The sequence below is a fragment of the Lynx rufus genome, unplaced genomic scaffold, assembly GCF_022079265.1.
Source record: "Lynx rufus isolate CCGP_SWC_20201006 ecotype Redwood Valley unplaced genomic scaffold, mLynRuf1.p SCAF_5, whole genome shotgun sequence".
Classification (NCBI taxonomy): Eukaryota; Metazoa; Chordata; class Mammalia; order Carnivora; family Felidae; genus Lynx; species Lynx rufus.
In genome coordinates this window covers 5450371-5462506 of record NW_025814867.1, presented here as the reverse complement: position 1 = coordinate 5462506, position 12136 = coordinate 5450371, and the positions used below count along the sequence as shown (strand labels likewise).

General features: G+C 43.7%; 1 protein-coding gene across 3 annotated transcripts in view; it reads right to left on the bottom strand.

Moving 5' to 3' along the window:
- The window catches only part of GOLGA4 (golgin A4), a 128224-nt gene that overhangs the window by 39666 nt on the left and 76422 nt on the right, over nucleotides 1–12136 (bottom strand). For all 3 annotated transcript variants that reach the window (XM_047099019.1, XM_047099021.1, XM_047099020.1), the window contains 4 exons: nucleotides 11294–11449; nucleotides 4920–9160; nucleotides 3988–4109; nucleotides 3479–3609 (listed from right to left, as the gene is read on the bottom strand). In XM_047099019.1, coding sequence (XP_046954975.1) covers nucleotides 3479–3609; nucleotides 3988–4109; nucleotides 4920–9160; nucleotides 11294–11449 — 4650 coding nt within the window. The remainder of the gene's footprint in view (nucleotides 1–3478; nucleotides 3610–3987; nucleotides 4110–4919; nucleotides 9161–11293; nucleotides 11450–12136) is intronic.

Here is a 12136-nt window from a genome sequence, read left to right as displayed (position 1 = left end):
GGTCTTCAGGCACACAGAAAAGCATGCCCAAAGGTAAAATATGGAGAAGAACAAGCCTACGTTGAGCTCATCTATGACACAGGCAGAAATGGAGGAGGTATCACTGGGACAACGGGAAGCCATCGGAGGTACTTAGGAAGTGGTATGATCACATCCTCATTCCAAAATAGAAAAGAACTCTGACAAGAAGAGATGAGTAGCTTAGAAAAAAGACCAGACCACATGAAAGATGGCGGCCAGACTGTGGCAACAGCAGCGGGGTTAGAAACATGCAGTACAGCTCAGTGGGAAGCCATGTCCTGAGAGTCCTACATGTCAGGTACTGCGTTGCTAGTACACATTTGAAGGGAGACACAGGATTTCTCTGCCTAGTAACTCAGGGAACATAAGTCGAGCACATGCCCTAAAACATGTGGTGATGCATATGTGTGAGGGGCTGAGAAGGACAGAGGTGTGAATCAAGGATGACAAAAGTTCCCAGCATCTTCAAACGCAGCAAGAATAGTAAGAATGTTACCTAAGACAGCAAAGTCAGGAAAATGAAAATGTCTCTGTGCTCTACTTTGCTATCGACAAGTCACAAAACTGTTTTGATGGATGACAAAAATACAGCATTCTACCAGGTCATCATTCGGACACATCAGCAATCTGATTAATAGTTTTTCAGAGGGTGAAAACACACCACTATGTAAGATACACAAATCCCAGGTAAAATTCTGGAAATTTTAAAATGGGAGAATGGTAGAGACTATGACTCAGAATTAAAGGAATATGGTATTTGGTAAGAATTGCCAGGATCTCCCTTAGTAGTATCTGTAACTTTTGAAAAGAAATTCTTCGAGACAGAGTGTGTATTTGGAGTGTTCGGATGGGGACTGCCTATTTATCGCAAAGCAGCCGTGGACCTGGCAGTTGGAAAGTCTGAGGCTACACTGCAGAATGCAGTAGCCACAAGCCGCCCCACTGTGGCCACGAGCACTGGAAATGCAGCCTATCCAAAGTGATGCGGGCTGCAAATATAAAAACATATTGCAGCCCGCATCACTTTGGATAGGCTGCATTTCCAGTGCTCGTGGCCACAGTTCTGGGGTGGCTTATATATGATAAATATAAATATAAATATAAATAAAAAATATAAATATAAATATAAATATAAATATAAATATAAATATAAATATAAATATAAATGTCTTTATAATTGACCACATATTGAAATAATAATATTTTGGATATAATGGGGTTAACATTTTACTATTAAAATTAAATTCACCTAGGAGCGCCTGGGTGGCTCAGGTGGTTAAGTGTCCAACTTCAGCTCAGGTCAAGATCTCGTGGTTCGTGAGCTCGAGCCCTGCATCAGGCTCTGTGCTGACAGCTCAGAGCCTGGAGCGTGCTTCAGATTCTGTGTCTCCCTCTCTCTCTCTCTCTGCCCCTCTCCCGCGCCCACTTTATGTCTCTCTCAAAAATAAACAGTAAAAAAAAAAATTTTTTTTAATTAAATTCACCTAATAAGTCAGAAGAAAGACAAATACTATATGATTTCACTCATCTGTGGAATTAAAGGAACAAAACAAATGAGCAAAGGGGGAAAAAGAGAGAGAGAGACAAACCAAGAAACAGACTCTTAACTACAGAGAACTGATGGTCCCCAGAGGGGAAGGAGTGGGGAATGGGGGAAATAGGTGATGGGGGTTAAGGAGGGCACTTGTGATGAGCACAGGGTGTTGTATGGAAGTGATGAATCACTATATTGTACACCTGAAACTAATATTACACTGTATGTTAACTCACTGCAATTAAAATAAAAACTTAAAAAAAAATTAAGCTCACCTGTTTCTTTTTCCTAATGTGGATTCTAGAAAATGTTCAAACACATGTATGGCTCACATTCGTGGCCTGCGTTGTATTTCTAATGGACAGTGCCAGTGTGAGGCCCAGGAAGGGGTTTTGGAGAAGAGTCCAACTCCTTCGCTCACCCTCCACTTCCTGCCTCCAAGCCTCCAAACCTAGAGGGCCACTGTTTTAATTTCCCTAATAAACAGCAGATTTTCAAGGAGGGATTTACTGTTACCTGCTTCCTGTTTCCTCACCCCTCTACCTACAGAGGTCTGTTGTGACCCTAGAAAGTCTTTCGTCTGCTACCCCATACATCCAGAGACAGAGAAGTGGTTCACGAGAGGGAACATTCTAGCTATGACACCGTTCGTCCCCTGCAAATGAAGCTCACTGACTTACTTATCCATGATAAATAACTACTGCCCTCCCCCAAATTCCTTTCTTAGAGAGAAGTCTTCACAAATACATGAAGCTAATGAAGGGTCAGTGCTCTCCCACTCATTCTGAAGCTTTAGGGAAATCATTTAACTGTGCTGAACTTGCTTTCCCTTCTGAAAAAAAAAAAAAAAAAAAAAAAGAAAGAAAAAGGAAACAAAAGAAAAAAATAAAAAGAAACTAAACTAGCTGTAATGTATCTTCCAATTCCAACATTCTCTAAGCATTCAAGAAACAATAGTGTCTTTTAAAGCTTTTCACATTTATACTCTATGGAAGTATAAGAAAACGTGAAATTATTCAAACCTTTTCATCATGAGATCTAAAGTTCAAAAATTACACAAAGGTGGCATTTCTATGCATGTGCCTTTCCTGGAATTTCAGCCTTTTCAATTGCATTTAAAATAATTATTATTACACTCTGTTCCTGGCTCAGACTTCCCTTGCTGCCATAGTCAGCTGAGGCATGATTCTCTGATTTATGGATTCTTAAACACCAAACGGTTCCTGGCATATAGTGAAATAAGGCTTGGAGTAACTAAGGAATCTACATCCCAACAGAGCATGATTTACATTGTGTTACGCTTGAAAAATTTCTGGAGTCCAAAATACTCACTGGCATTCACGGCTTATTTTGACACACAAAAATGGCCATGCCAATCCACCACAGGCAGAATAAGTACACTCCACCAACCTTCCACTAAATATAAAAGAGTTAGCTGACGCGTTCCCTTCTTCCCCCATCTTTTTTCTCCCTTGAGAGCAATAAAAACTATGCAAATTGGTTGGGGATGGCCCTCCTGGAAAGATCCCAGCTGGGTGGCCACGCTCATGCACACGCTAACTGTCCCATTACCGAGACTCGGCCCAAGCACAAGCTCTCGATTCTTAGCCTGGTTCTCTTACAACTCAGTCTGACTCCGAGAGAAAGAGGAGAAGAGAGCCCATCTCCCCCGTGGTAACTCACTGTTGCTTCCACACCTGCCAAGTGGACTGAGCTGCCGGGTTAGCAGAATCTGATCAGGGCACTACGACCCCGGCAGAAATCAGTCAGACTCCTCATAAAGCTGCATAGAGTGCCAGTATCAAATCTGGGTCATACTGAGCCTCGACACTAGACAAACAGGACATGTGACGGCCCAATCTTTAGCGCCACCGTGAACTCTATTACAGCTGAATTTCAAAAAAGAGAAAGAAAATCAAGTACATCAAGGATTTCTTCATATCTTTTGGCTGTTCTTTGTAAATCATCTTCCTTCTCTGCAATTTTTTTATATAACTGATTTGTCTCTTCTTGATGACTTTCCAAAAGTTCGGCTTCCACTTCCTGGGCTTTATCTAAGATACAAAAAATGGGCACACAAACAAGAAAACACATTAAGGAAGAATTAATATCTATCTCCCAATTCCAGTTCCCAATCAAATTTGCTAAAAACCAGTTGGTCACGTGTCCCCTCTCCCAGAGCAGAAACTTCTTTAGGAGGCAACTAAGTAGCTAATGTTTCAGGTCCTTTCACCGGCTCCTCCTCTCCCAAAGGCGAGCCGCTGCCAGGCGGCTCACGTTCCCGTTAGAGAACTTTCTTGGGTAGGAATCACTTTTTTTCTCCAGTTTAATTACTTCAGGCACTTAGCACAGTGTGAAAACAGTAAGTTTAAATTATAAATCGTCTCTGCTGATTCCGACTTGTTCTTTACTGACTCTAAAATAGGACTTACCAATGGTTTCTTTTATGGTCATTTCCAGCTCCTGTTCCTTTTGGGCCAGCTGCGTGTGGAACTCCCTCATCAGCTGTTTTAGCGTAGAACTGTGCTTCAGCTCGAGATCTTCCTGCTCCTGTCTGCGTAACGAAAATATAAAGAGCTAACAGCTGTCAAACACAAAACAAGCTGTAAAGAGTCACCTAATCTTCAGGATGGTGCACATAACAAGATCTCACTAGTATAAAAACAGGTTTAAGGGCGCACATGCGTGCGTGCGTGTGTGTGTGTGTGTGTGTGTGTGCGTGCACGCACGTCCAGAAACAGAAAACTCCTGGGAGGATACGTAAACTAGGATTATCTCTAGACAATGTCCTGGGGATTTAAGAATTTTTCTTTTCCACTTAAAACTTTCATCACACACTGGGGCGCCTGGGTGGCTTAGCCGGGTAAGGGTAAGCGTCCGACTTCGGCTCAGGTCATGATCTCGCGGTTGATGGGTTCGAGCCCCGCCTCGGGCCCTGTGCTGACAGCTCAGAGCCTGGAGCCTGCCTCGGATTCCGTGTCTCCCTCTCTCTCTTCCCCTCCCCGGCTCGCGCTCTGTCTCTCTTTCTCAAAAATAAATAAACATTAAAAATACCAAAAACAAAATTTTCGTCATACACATCTATGTTCTATAATAATGCGAATACTAAAAATAAAATGAGAAGAGTATTTACTGGGATATATACCCAATAAGCATAATCTTCCAGGCAAAAAATGGTTTTCCCCCTTTAAACGGACATGAAATAACACCGCCTCTTGCCTTAAATTTTTATTTCTCCTCAGCATTTAACTTACTCGATTTATGTTTCATAGTTTGCGTTGGTGAAATTTAAGTGTATTTGGCACGATAAAAGGGAGTGAGTTAAGGAGGACTGTCTTATAAACATTCATGCTGAAAAACTCACTTGATTTTCTCCTCCATTTCTTGTTCATATTCTCTCTTCACGATATCCAGTTCTTGCTGATGCTCCTTCCGCAACGTTCGAAGATCTTTCTGCAACCTGACGATCTCCTTGCCCAGCTTCTCCTTCTCCTGCTCTGCCCCTGCTAACTGAAATTCCAGGTCATTGTGCTGGGCCTCCATGTCAGCAGGCGACGTGGGTTGCACGACACACGACTCGGACTTTTCTGCAGCACTTCCTCCCCAAGCTTCTGTGGGTTTAGCTTCTCCCTCCATCTGCTGTTGTAAAGCCTGCAATTTTTCAAGTTTTGAGGTCAAGTCTTCCATTTCCAGCCTATGCCCTTCCCTCTCTCTTGCTAAGCAGGAATCCAGCTCTGTTATCTTTTGCTCCAAGATCTGACAGGTCAGTTCCTTCTCCCGGAGAACCTTCTGGACGTCATCAACCACGTTTTCCCAGTGTTGCCTCGCCCCTATGTTATTTTTACCCCCGTCTTCCTCCACGTGCTGGGATGCTATCAAGGAACATCTCTTGCTTTTCTCTTCAAGTTCTTCTTGAAGACGACTTATCACAACCTGGTCCTCACGCTGCTTTGCGTCGGCGTGTTCTAGCTTGATTAGGAGCTCCCGGTAGCTGCACTGCATTTCAGAAGGAGAAGAAACCGTCCCTTCTTTCTCCTGCTCTGGCCTCTGCAACAGCTCTTCTCTTCCCGTTAGACTTCTTTGCAAAGCGCTGATTTTCTCTTCACGTCCCTCCTGCGGACAGCCTCGGAGATCTGCTTCTTCGTGCTCAGTCCAGGCTGCCGCGGTTTTTACTGACCTGGGTACAACCGGTGCTTCTGACCGTGGTGAACCTTCCACCGATTTAAGTTTTGCTTCCAAGGCCTGAATTTCTCGCTCTCTCTCCTGAAGCTTTGCGTTTAGCTCCCCCAGATGGCCTTCTGCATCTTTCTTACATTGCTGCTCTTTCTCCTCCATTTGAGACAACAACTGCTTCTTGATGGCAGCAATTTTTTGCTCGGCTTTTTTCTTCAGTTCTGCCAGTTTCGCGGCACCCTCCAGCTCAAGCCTGTCTTCCAGGGCCCTCAGCTCCTCTTCTCTGCCCTTGACGCTTGCATTTGCGTGTTCCAATTCTTTCTCCTTGGTTTCAAGTGCGGATGTCATAGAAGACACTTGCCTTTCGAGGCGCAAGACTTTTTCTTCAGCTTCTTGAACCCTGCTGTCCTTTTCTTCTCCTAACTCTTGAATGTGCCGAAGCTCACGAAGCATCTCTTCCCGTTCGGCGTCCTTTTGCCGATGGTGTTTGTTAAGAGCTTCATTCAGGGACTCCGTTTCAGCGGTCTTCCGAGCCAGATGCTCCTCTAACTCCGCAACTCTCGCCTTCTGGGTTTCTAACTCGCTCTCTAAATTACGCTCCTCTTGCTCCAGCTCGCTCTTACCTTCCATTTCGCCCTTGGAACATCCAAACCTTCCGTTCTGCTGATCAAGGTCCGCCTTCGATAAGTTTACCTGCTCAGCCGCGTCGCTGGCTTCCCTCGCTCTTGACTCGAGCTGCATCTGCAGTTCTTTGATAGTGTTTTGATACTGTATGAATTTTGACTGTGCTCTCTTCTTCCACTCGGACAGTTTGCCGGACAAGTGATCTACCTGTGCGAGAGCAGAGGTCTTCTCCTTACTCAGGGTTTCAGCGTTCAAGGATAAGTTTCGCACCTGGTCCAGCAAGTCACGTTGCTGTTCATCGTATTGCTTCCTCAGTGACGCAACGGCCGCTTCTTTTTCCGTTGCGCTGATGCTGCTCTGAAGCTGAGTGTTCAGATCAATCAGCTGTTTGCTAAGACTGCCGATCTCAGATTTCTTTTCCCTGAGCTCTTCTCTCATCAGGGTGACAGCATTGATGTTTTCAGATAACTCTTTCTTCAACTGCGTGATACAAGACTCCTTTTCAGAGGCAGCCTGCTGCTGACTGCCTCCTTCCTTCTGCAAGGCTTCTTTTTCCATCACAAGACCTTCGATGTCAGCCTTCATGCTCTTAATTTGACTTTCTTTTTCCTCTAATTGATGGGTAGCTTGTTGAAAAGAACTATTTAGTGCATTCTGCTCTTCTGTTAGCTGTCTAAGCTGCGCTTCTAACTCAGAAGCCTTGCAAGTTTTAATCAGTAGTGCCTCCTTCACTTTTGTTGTGTGGTGTTGACAGCGGGAAATTCTAGAGAGAATGGCATTCATTTTACTGCTACTATGGTTGACCAGCTCATCTGTTTTAGCTTGTAACAAGGCTTCGGTTTTCCTGGAGTAAATATCCAGCTGAACTGCTACTTCCTGAGACAGTTTCCTGAATTCCAAGCTTTTGTCTTCTAGGCTTTTCTCACTTCTTTCATGCAAAGACTTCAGACTCTGGAATTCCTCATCCGTGGCTCTCAACTTGTCAGTCAACTCAGAAACCTTCCGCTTCTCTTTCTCTGCCAGTTTCTCCAGCTCAACTATACGCTCTTGAAGAGAAGTATTTTCCTTCAGAGAACGAGTCAAGTCAACCTCCAGCTTTTCAAGTTGTGCCCTTAGCTTAGCTTCATTTTGTGAGAGAGCATCCATGTGAGCAGACTTCCGGTGCAGCTGTTCCTGTAGTTCCTTTAATACCGTGTCCTGCCTAGCGCCTTCTTCCTTCAGCCACACCAGTTCCTTGCTCGCCTCTTCTTTTTCACACCCGGATCGGAGGACCCTTTGCCGCAGTTCTGCTACCTCTTGTTCTTTTTCCTGTAATCGGACTTCATGTTTTTCCTGAAGTTCTTCCGCTTGCTGGTTAAGTTTCTTTTCCCAGACGGATACCACATCACTGAGTTCTCGTCTGTGTACCTCGGTGAGACTTTCTATTTGCTCCTTTTGGTTTGCTTCCAGTCTCGACACCGCATCGCTGATTCCAGCGGAGTTTGCCTCTGCCATTTCCAAAATTTTGGCATTGAACTGTTTTTCTTTCTGACTCAGCTCTAGAACGGTATTTTCAAGCTCTTTTTTAAGTTTGGCTTCCTGATCCAGCAATTTCTTCTTTAACGTTTCTTGCATCTCCTTTGCTTTCTGCTTAATTTTTTCCATCTTCTTTTCTTGATTTTTAAATTTGGTTTCATATTCCTCATGTAAAATACTAATATCGTCCTCCTTGGCTGATAATTGCTGTTTGAGAGTTTCGATTTCTTGGCTCTGCCCTTCTCTCATTCGTAAAATTACATTTTCCTTTTCTATCAAGATTTGCTTTGTCTGAGCCTGTTCTGTGTTAGTATCTCTAAGCCGGGCCTCATAGAGTTGGGTTAAAGATTGCACTTTTTCCTCCATTTCACTTTTCTGCTTTTCAAGTTGCTGCGTTAAGTCCCGCACCTGGACTTTGTGAGCGTCTAACTGGGAGCAAACATCATTCTTCTGCGCGTCAACTTCGGCTACCTGTTTAGCGAGGAGAGTTCTTTCCGTCTCCAAGGCCAACAACTCCTCCCGCAGCTGAGCCAGGCGCGCCTCGGACGCTGCAGCCTGCTCGTGCGTGGTACTCTGCTGTGACTGAAAAAGAGCCAGCTTAGCCGATGCCTGCTGGAGTTCCTCTTCGGACCTCTTAATATCTGCCTCCAAGTTCTCCACACGAGCCTGATGCTCGTTCAGATGCCTGTCCTTTTCCTTCAGAAGAAGCCCCAGCTGATTAATTTCATCTTTTAATGCCTTCTCGGTTCTCTGGATAGACCTCTCTTGTGCTTTAAGGATGCTGTTGACTTGCTGCTCGTGATGACTTTTCTGTTCATCCAGCTTGGCCTCTAGTTCCTGCTTTATTCTATCTGCTTGATCCTTTAGTACAGAAAGCTCCTCTTCTAGCTTGTCACGGGCTTTTAATACTTCCGCCAGTTCAGAAGACAGTGATTCCAGTTCTGTTTGCTTCACATCAAGCTTTTCTAAAGTCTTTTCATTCATCTCTTCTATGTGGGCCTGGAAGAGACTCTCTTTGTCTTTCAACAATGTTTCTTTCTCTTGTTCATGCTTTTCTCTAACTTCCTCCATTTCGGCCTGATGCTGTTGCTTTAAGACTTGGAGTTTTTCAGTCCAAAGAGTATCCTGCTGATGCCGCAGGCTCTCCAATTCTGTCTTGTGTTTTTCAACCATGATTGTCATTTCTTTATTGTGCTTATTTTTTTCAGCTTCCAAATGGATAGCTAAATCTTCTGATTGATTTTTGCTTTCTTGCAAGCTTTTTTCCAAAGAACTTTCCAATTCAAGAATTCTCTGTTAATAAAAACAGATGTATTTTTATTAAAGTACAGACTTATTTATTAGCAATGATACACATGACATAATGTCTACACCTGTTTAAAGATTAAAACTTAGAAAAATAACTCTACGTATCATGCCAAACACTAGAAAGCACAAATAATCTGTGCCCAATTCCTAAAGGAATCATGTAACAAAGAAAAGATTTTCTATTTTAATACAACTTAAGGTTCCAAATTCTTTCTACCTCCCTGGGTAATTACTTCAACCACCTATATTTTCAAGAATATTCTGAATGGATAGTCAAAAAGGAATAAATCATAAAGAAGATAACAGTGACTTTTGGTAGGAAATTTTTTTCCGTGTGTTTTCTTAAGGCCTACATCAGTATTCTATTACTTTCATAATTTAATTTTGGAAAATAAATAATGTATCTGGTTTTTCCACCTCAAAAATGATTATTTAGAAGATGTTTTGCAAAAAGAAGGAACTTATACAAATTTTACTGAAGATAAGTCTTAGCTCATGAGAATATCAATCTTGATTCTAAAGGAAAAAGAGCTAAGACAGAGCCATGCAATGTCACAGCTGGAAAGGTCCTAAGGAATTACCACATCCAAGTCTCCATGTGACAGGTGGAGATATTAAGGTATAATTAATTTACAAAGCTAGCAAGTGGAAAAATCTAGGCCTCCTGAGTATCAATTCCCTTCTACCATGCCACCTTACATCAATGTTGGAAATGGGAAATTAAGGCACAGTTTAGAACTATGGGAAAAAAGTGTGACTCTTTCACTGTCTAAACCAAAGCAAAAAATCTAAATAACGTGTCAGTTTATTTAAAACAGGTCATACGAGGGGCGCCTGGGTGGCGCAGTCGGTTAAGCGTCTGACTTCAGCCAGGTCACGATCTCGCGGTCCGTGAGTTCGAGCCCCGCGTCAGGCTCTGGGCTGATGGCTCAGAGCCTGGAGCCTGTTTCCGATTCGGTGTCTCCCTCTCTCCCTGCCCCTCCCCCGTTCATGCTCTGTCTCTCTCTGTCCCAAAAATAAATAAACGTTGAAAAAAAAAAAATTTAAAACAGGTCATACGTTTTATATACTACCGTGGGAAGAGCCAGAGGGCCTTAAAAATGTGCATCCGGGGACATGTCTATAAATTTATTGACTATAGGACTATGTTTAACATGGGAAAACCAGGAAAAACTTAAATGTTTTATAAATAAATATTCCACAGTCCAACCATCCAGGCATGGACTATGATTGTTTGGTTTTTTAAATTTTTTTAATGTTTATTTATTTTTGAGAGAGAGAGAGAGAGAGAGAGAGAGAGAGCGCGAGCTGGGGAAGGGGCAGAGACCGGGAGACACAGAACCCGAAGCAGGCTCCAGGCTCCGAGCTGTCAGCACAGAGCCTGATGCGGGGCTCGAACCCACGAACCTCGCGAGATCAGGACCTGAGCGGAAGTCGGACGCGTAACCGACTGAGCCACCCAGGCGCCCCAAATGTTTGTTTATTTTGAGACACAGAGAGGGAGCAAGCAGAGGAGGGGTGGGGCAGGTGGAGGGATTCCCAAGCAAGCTCCGTGCTGTCAGCGCAGAGCCCGAAGCAGGGCTCAAACCCACGAACTGCAAGATCATGACCTGAGCAAAGTCGGACACTTAACCAACTGAGCCACCCAGGCACCCCCAGAACTTACATGTTTTAAAAGCAGGGCACTGGGGTGCCTATACTGTGATATAAACAGAGAATGAATTAGGTCCAGGACATAGCAGGAGATGGACACAGCACGGCAGGAAGGTGCCGGAGCAAGTGCTGCCTGCGAAGTGAGGCGACTTCCTAAAGGTCAAGGGCAAGTAAGCAACGGAACAGAGATGCCACAGAGCCTGAGTGCAGAGAATCAGAGTGAGTGGCTGAAGAAACACAGCCAGACGCAGCCAGTTAAAGGCAGAGTCAGCAGCAGCATGCAGCGAACACTAAAACCACTCCCAGGAAAAGCTCTGATTACCTAAAAATGAGGTGCACGTACATGTGAATCTCACCCAGTAAAACAAAAGCTCTCGACAACTCCATACTGATTGGAGGGATGACAACAGTTTCCCCCTGCAGATAATTCCACAACTCTGGAACCGGAACATTACTTAGACTTACAGTTCTATAAGTCTCTGCTTCTTGTTGAAGGTCCCGAAGTTTATTTTCACTCTCCGTGAGGATTGCTTTCTTCTGCAGTTCTAACTCTTCCAGGGCCAAAGATTCTTGCTGTTCTTTTTCTTGGGTGATCTTCAGATATTCTGATTGACTTTTTTCCTGTGCCAAAAACAATACCACCTTAGACCCACATAAATCTTCAGCATTCCCAAGGCACTTCCACAGGAACCACGTGTTTCATTTGATCTGCACACCAGCCCTGTGAGGTAGGCAATATCATCACCTCTCTCTTCCCGTGACCTAGTCTGCAGAAACAAAGCACTGTGGCTTTTCCAGTGTGGTCTGGCCCACATTTGCCACAATTACTATTGATAGGAAAGATTTTGTTCCAGTAACCCCACTATGTCTGCTATTTTTCCACTACTTAAAAGGTTTTGCAAAACACGGCTCGATGTGAAGGGTCATGAAAGTGTCACTACCTCTTCTCTGTACTCCAGAGTTTGGTTATTTCAACTCCAGGCCGAGGAACTAGGTTGTGGGCTTATATAATTTGTGAGAAACACCTCATTAGGGAACCCTAGGTAGAAAAACCGAATCAAAATCAGAAGATTACATGTGAATAATGGATTAGATCAAGGAAGCAACTGTAAGAGCCTACCTGAGCTGTTCTACCCACCCCATCAATCCTGAAAAGCTTCTTCTTTGTCTTTATTACATATCAACATTTATATTAAAAAGTGTTTACTGTTTGGAAAAGAGAAGCTCTAGACAGCACTTTCAACATTTAGTGGCTTTGGATTCCACTGAAGAATACTTTATCCATACCTACTGCATAGGGATCATGTT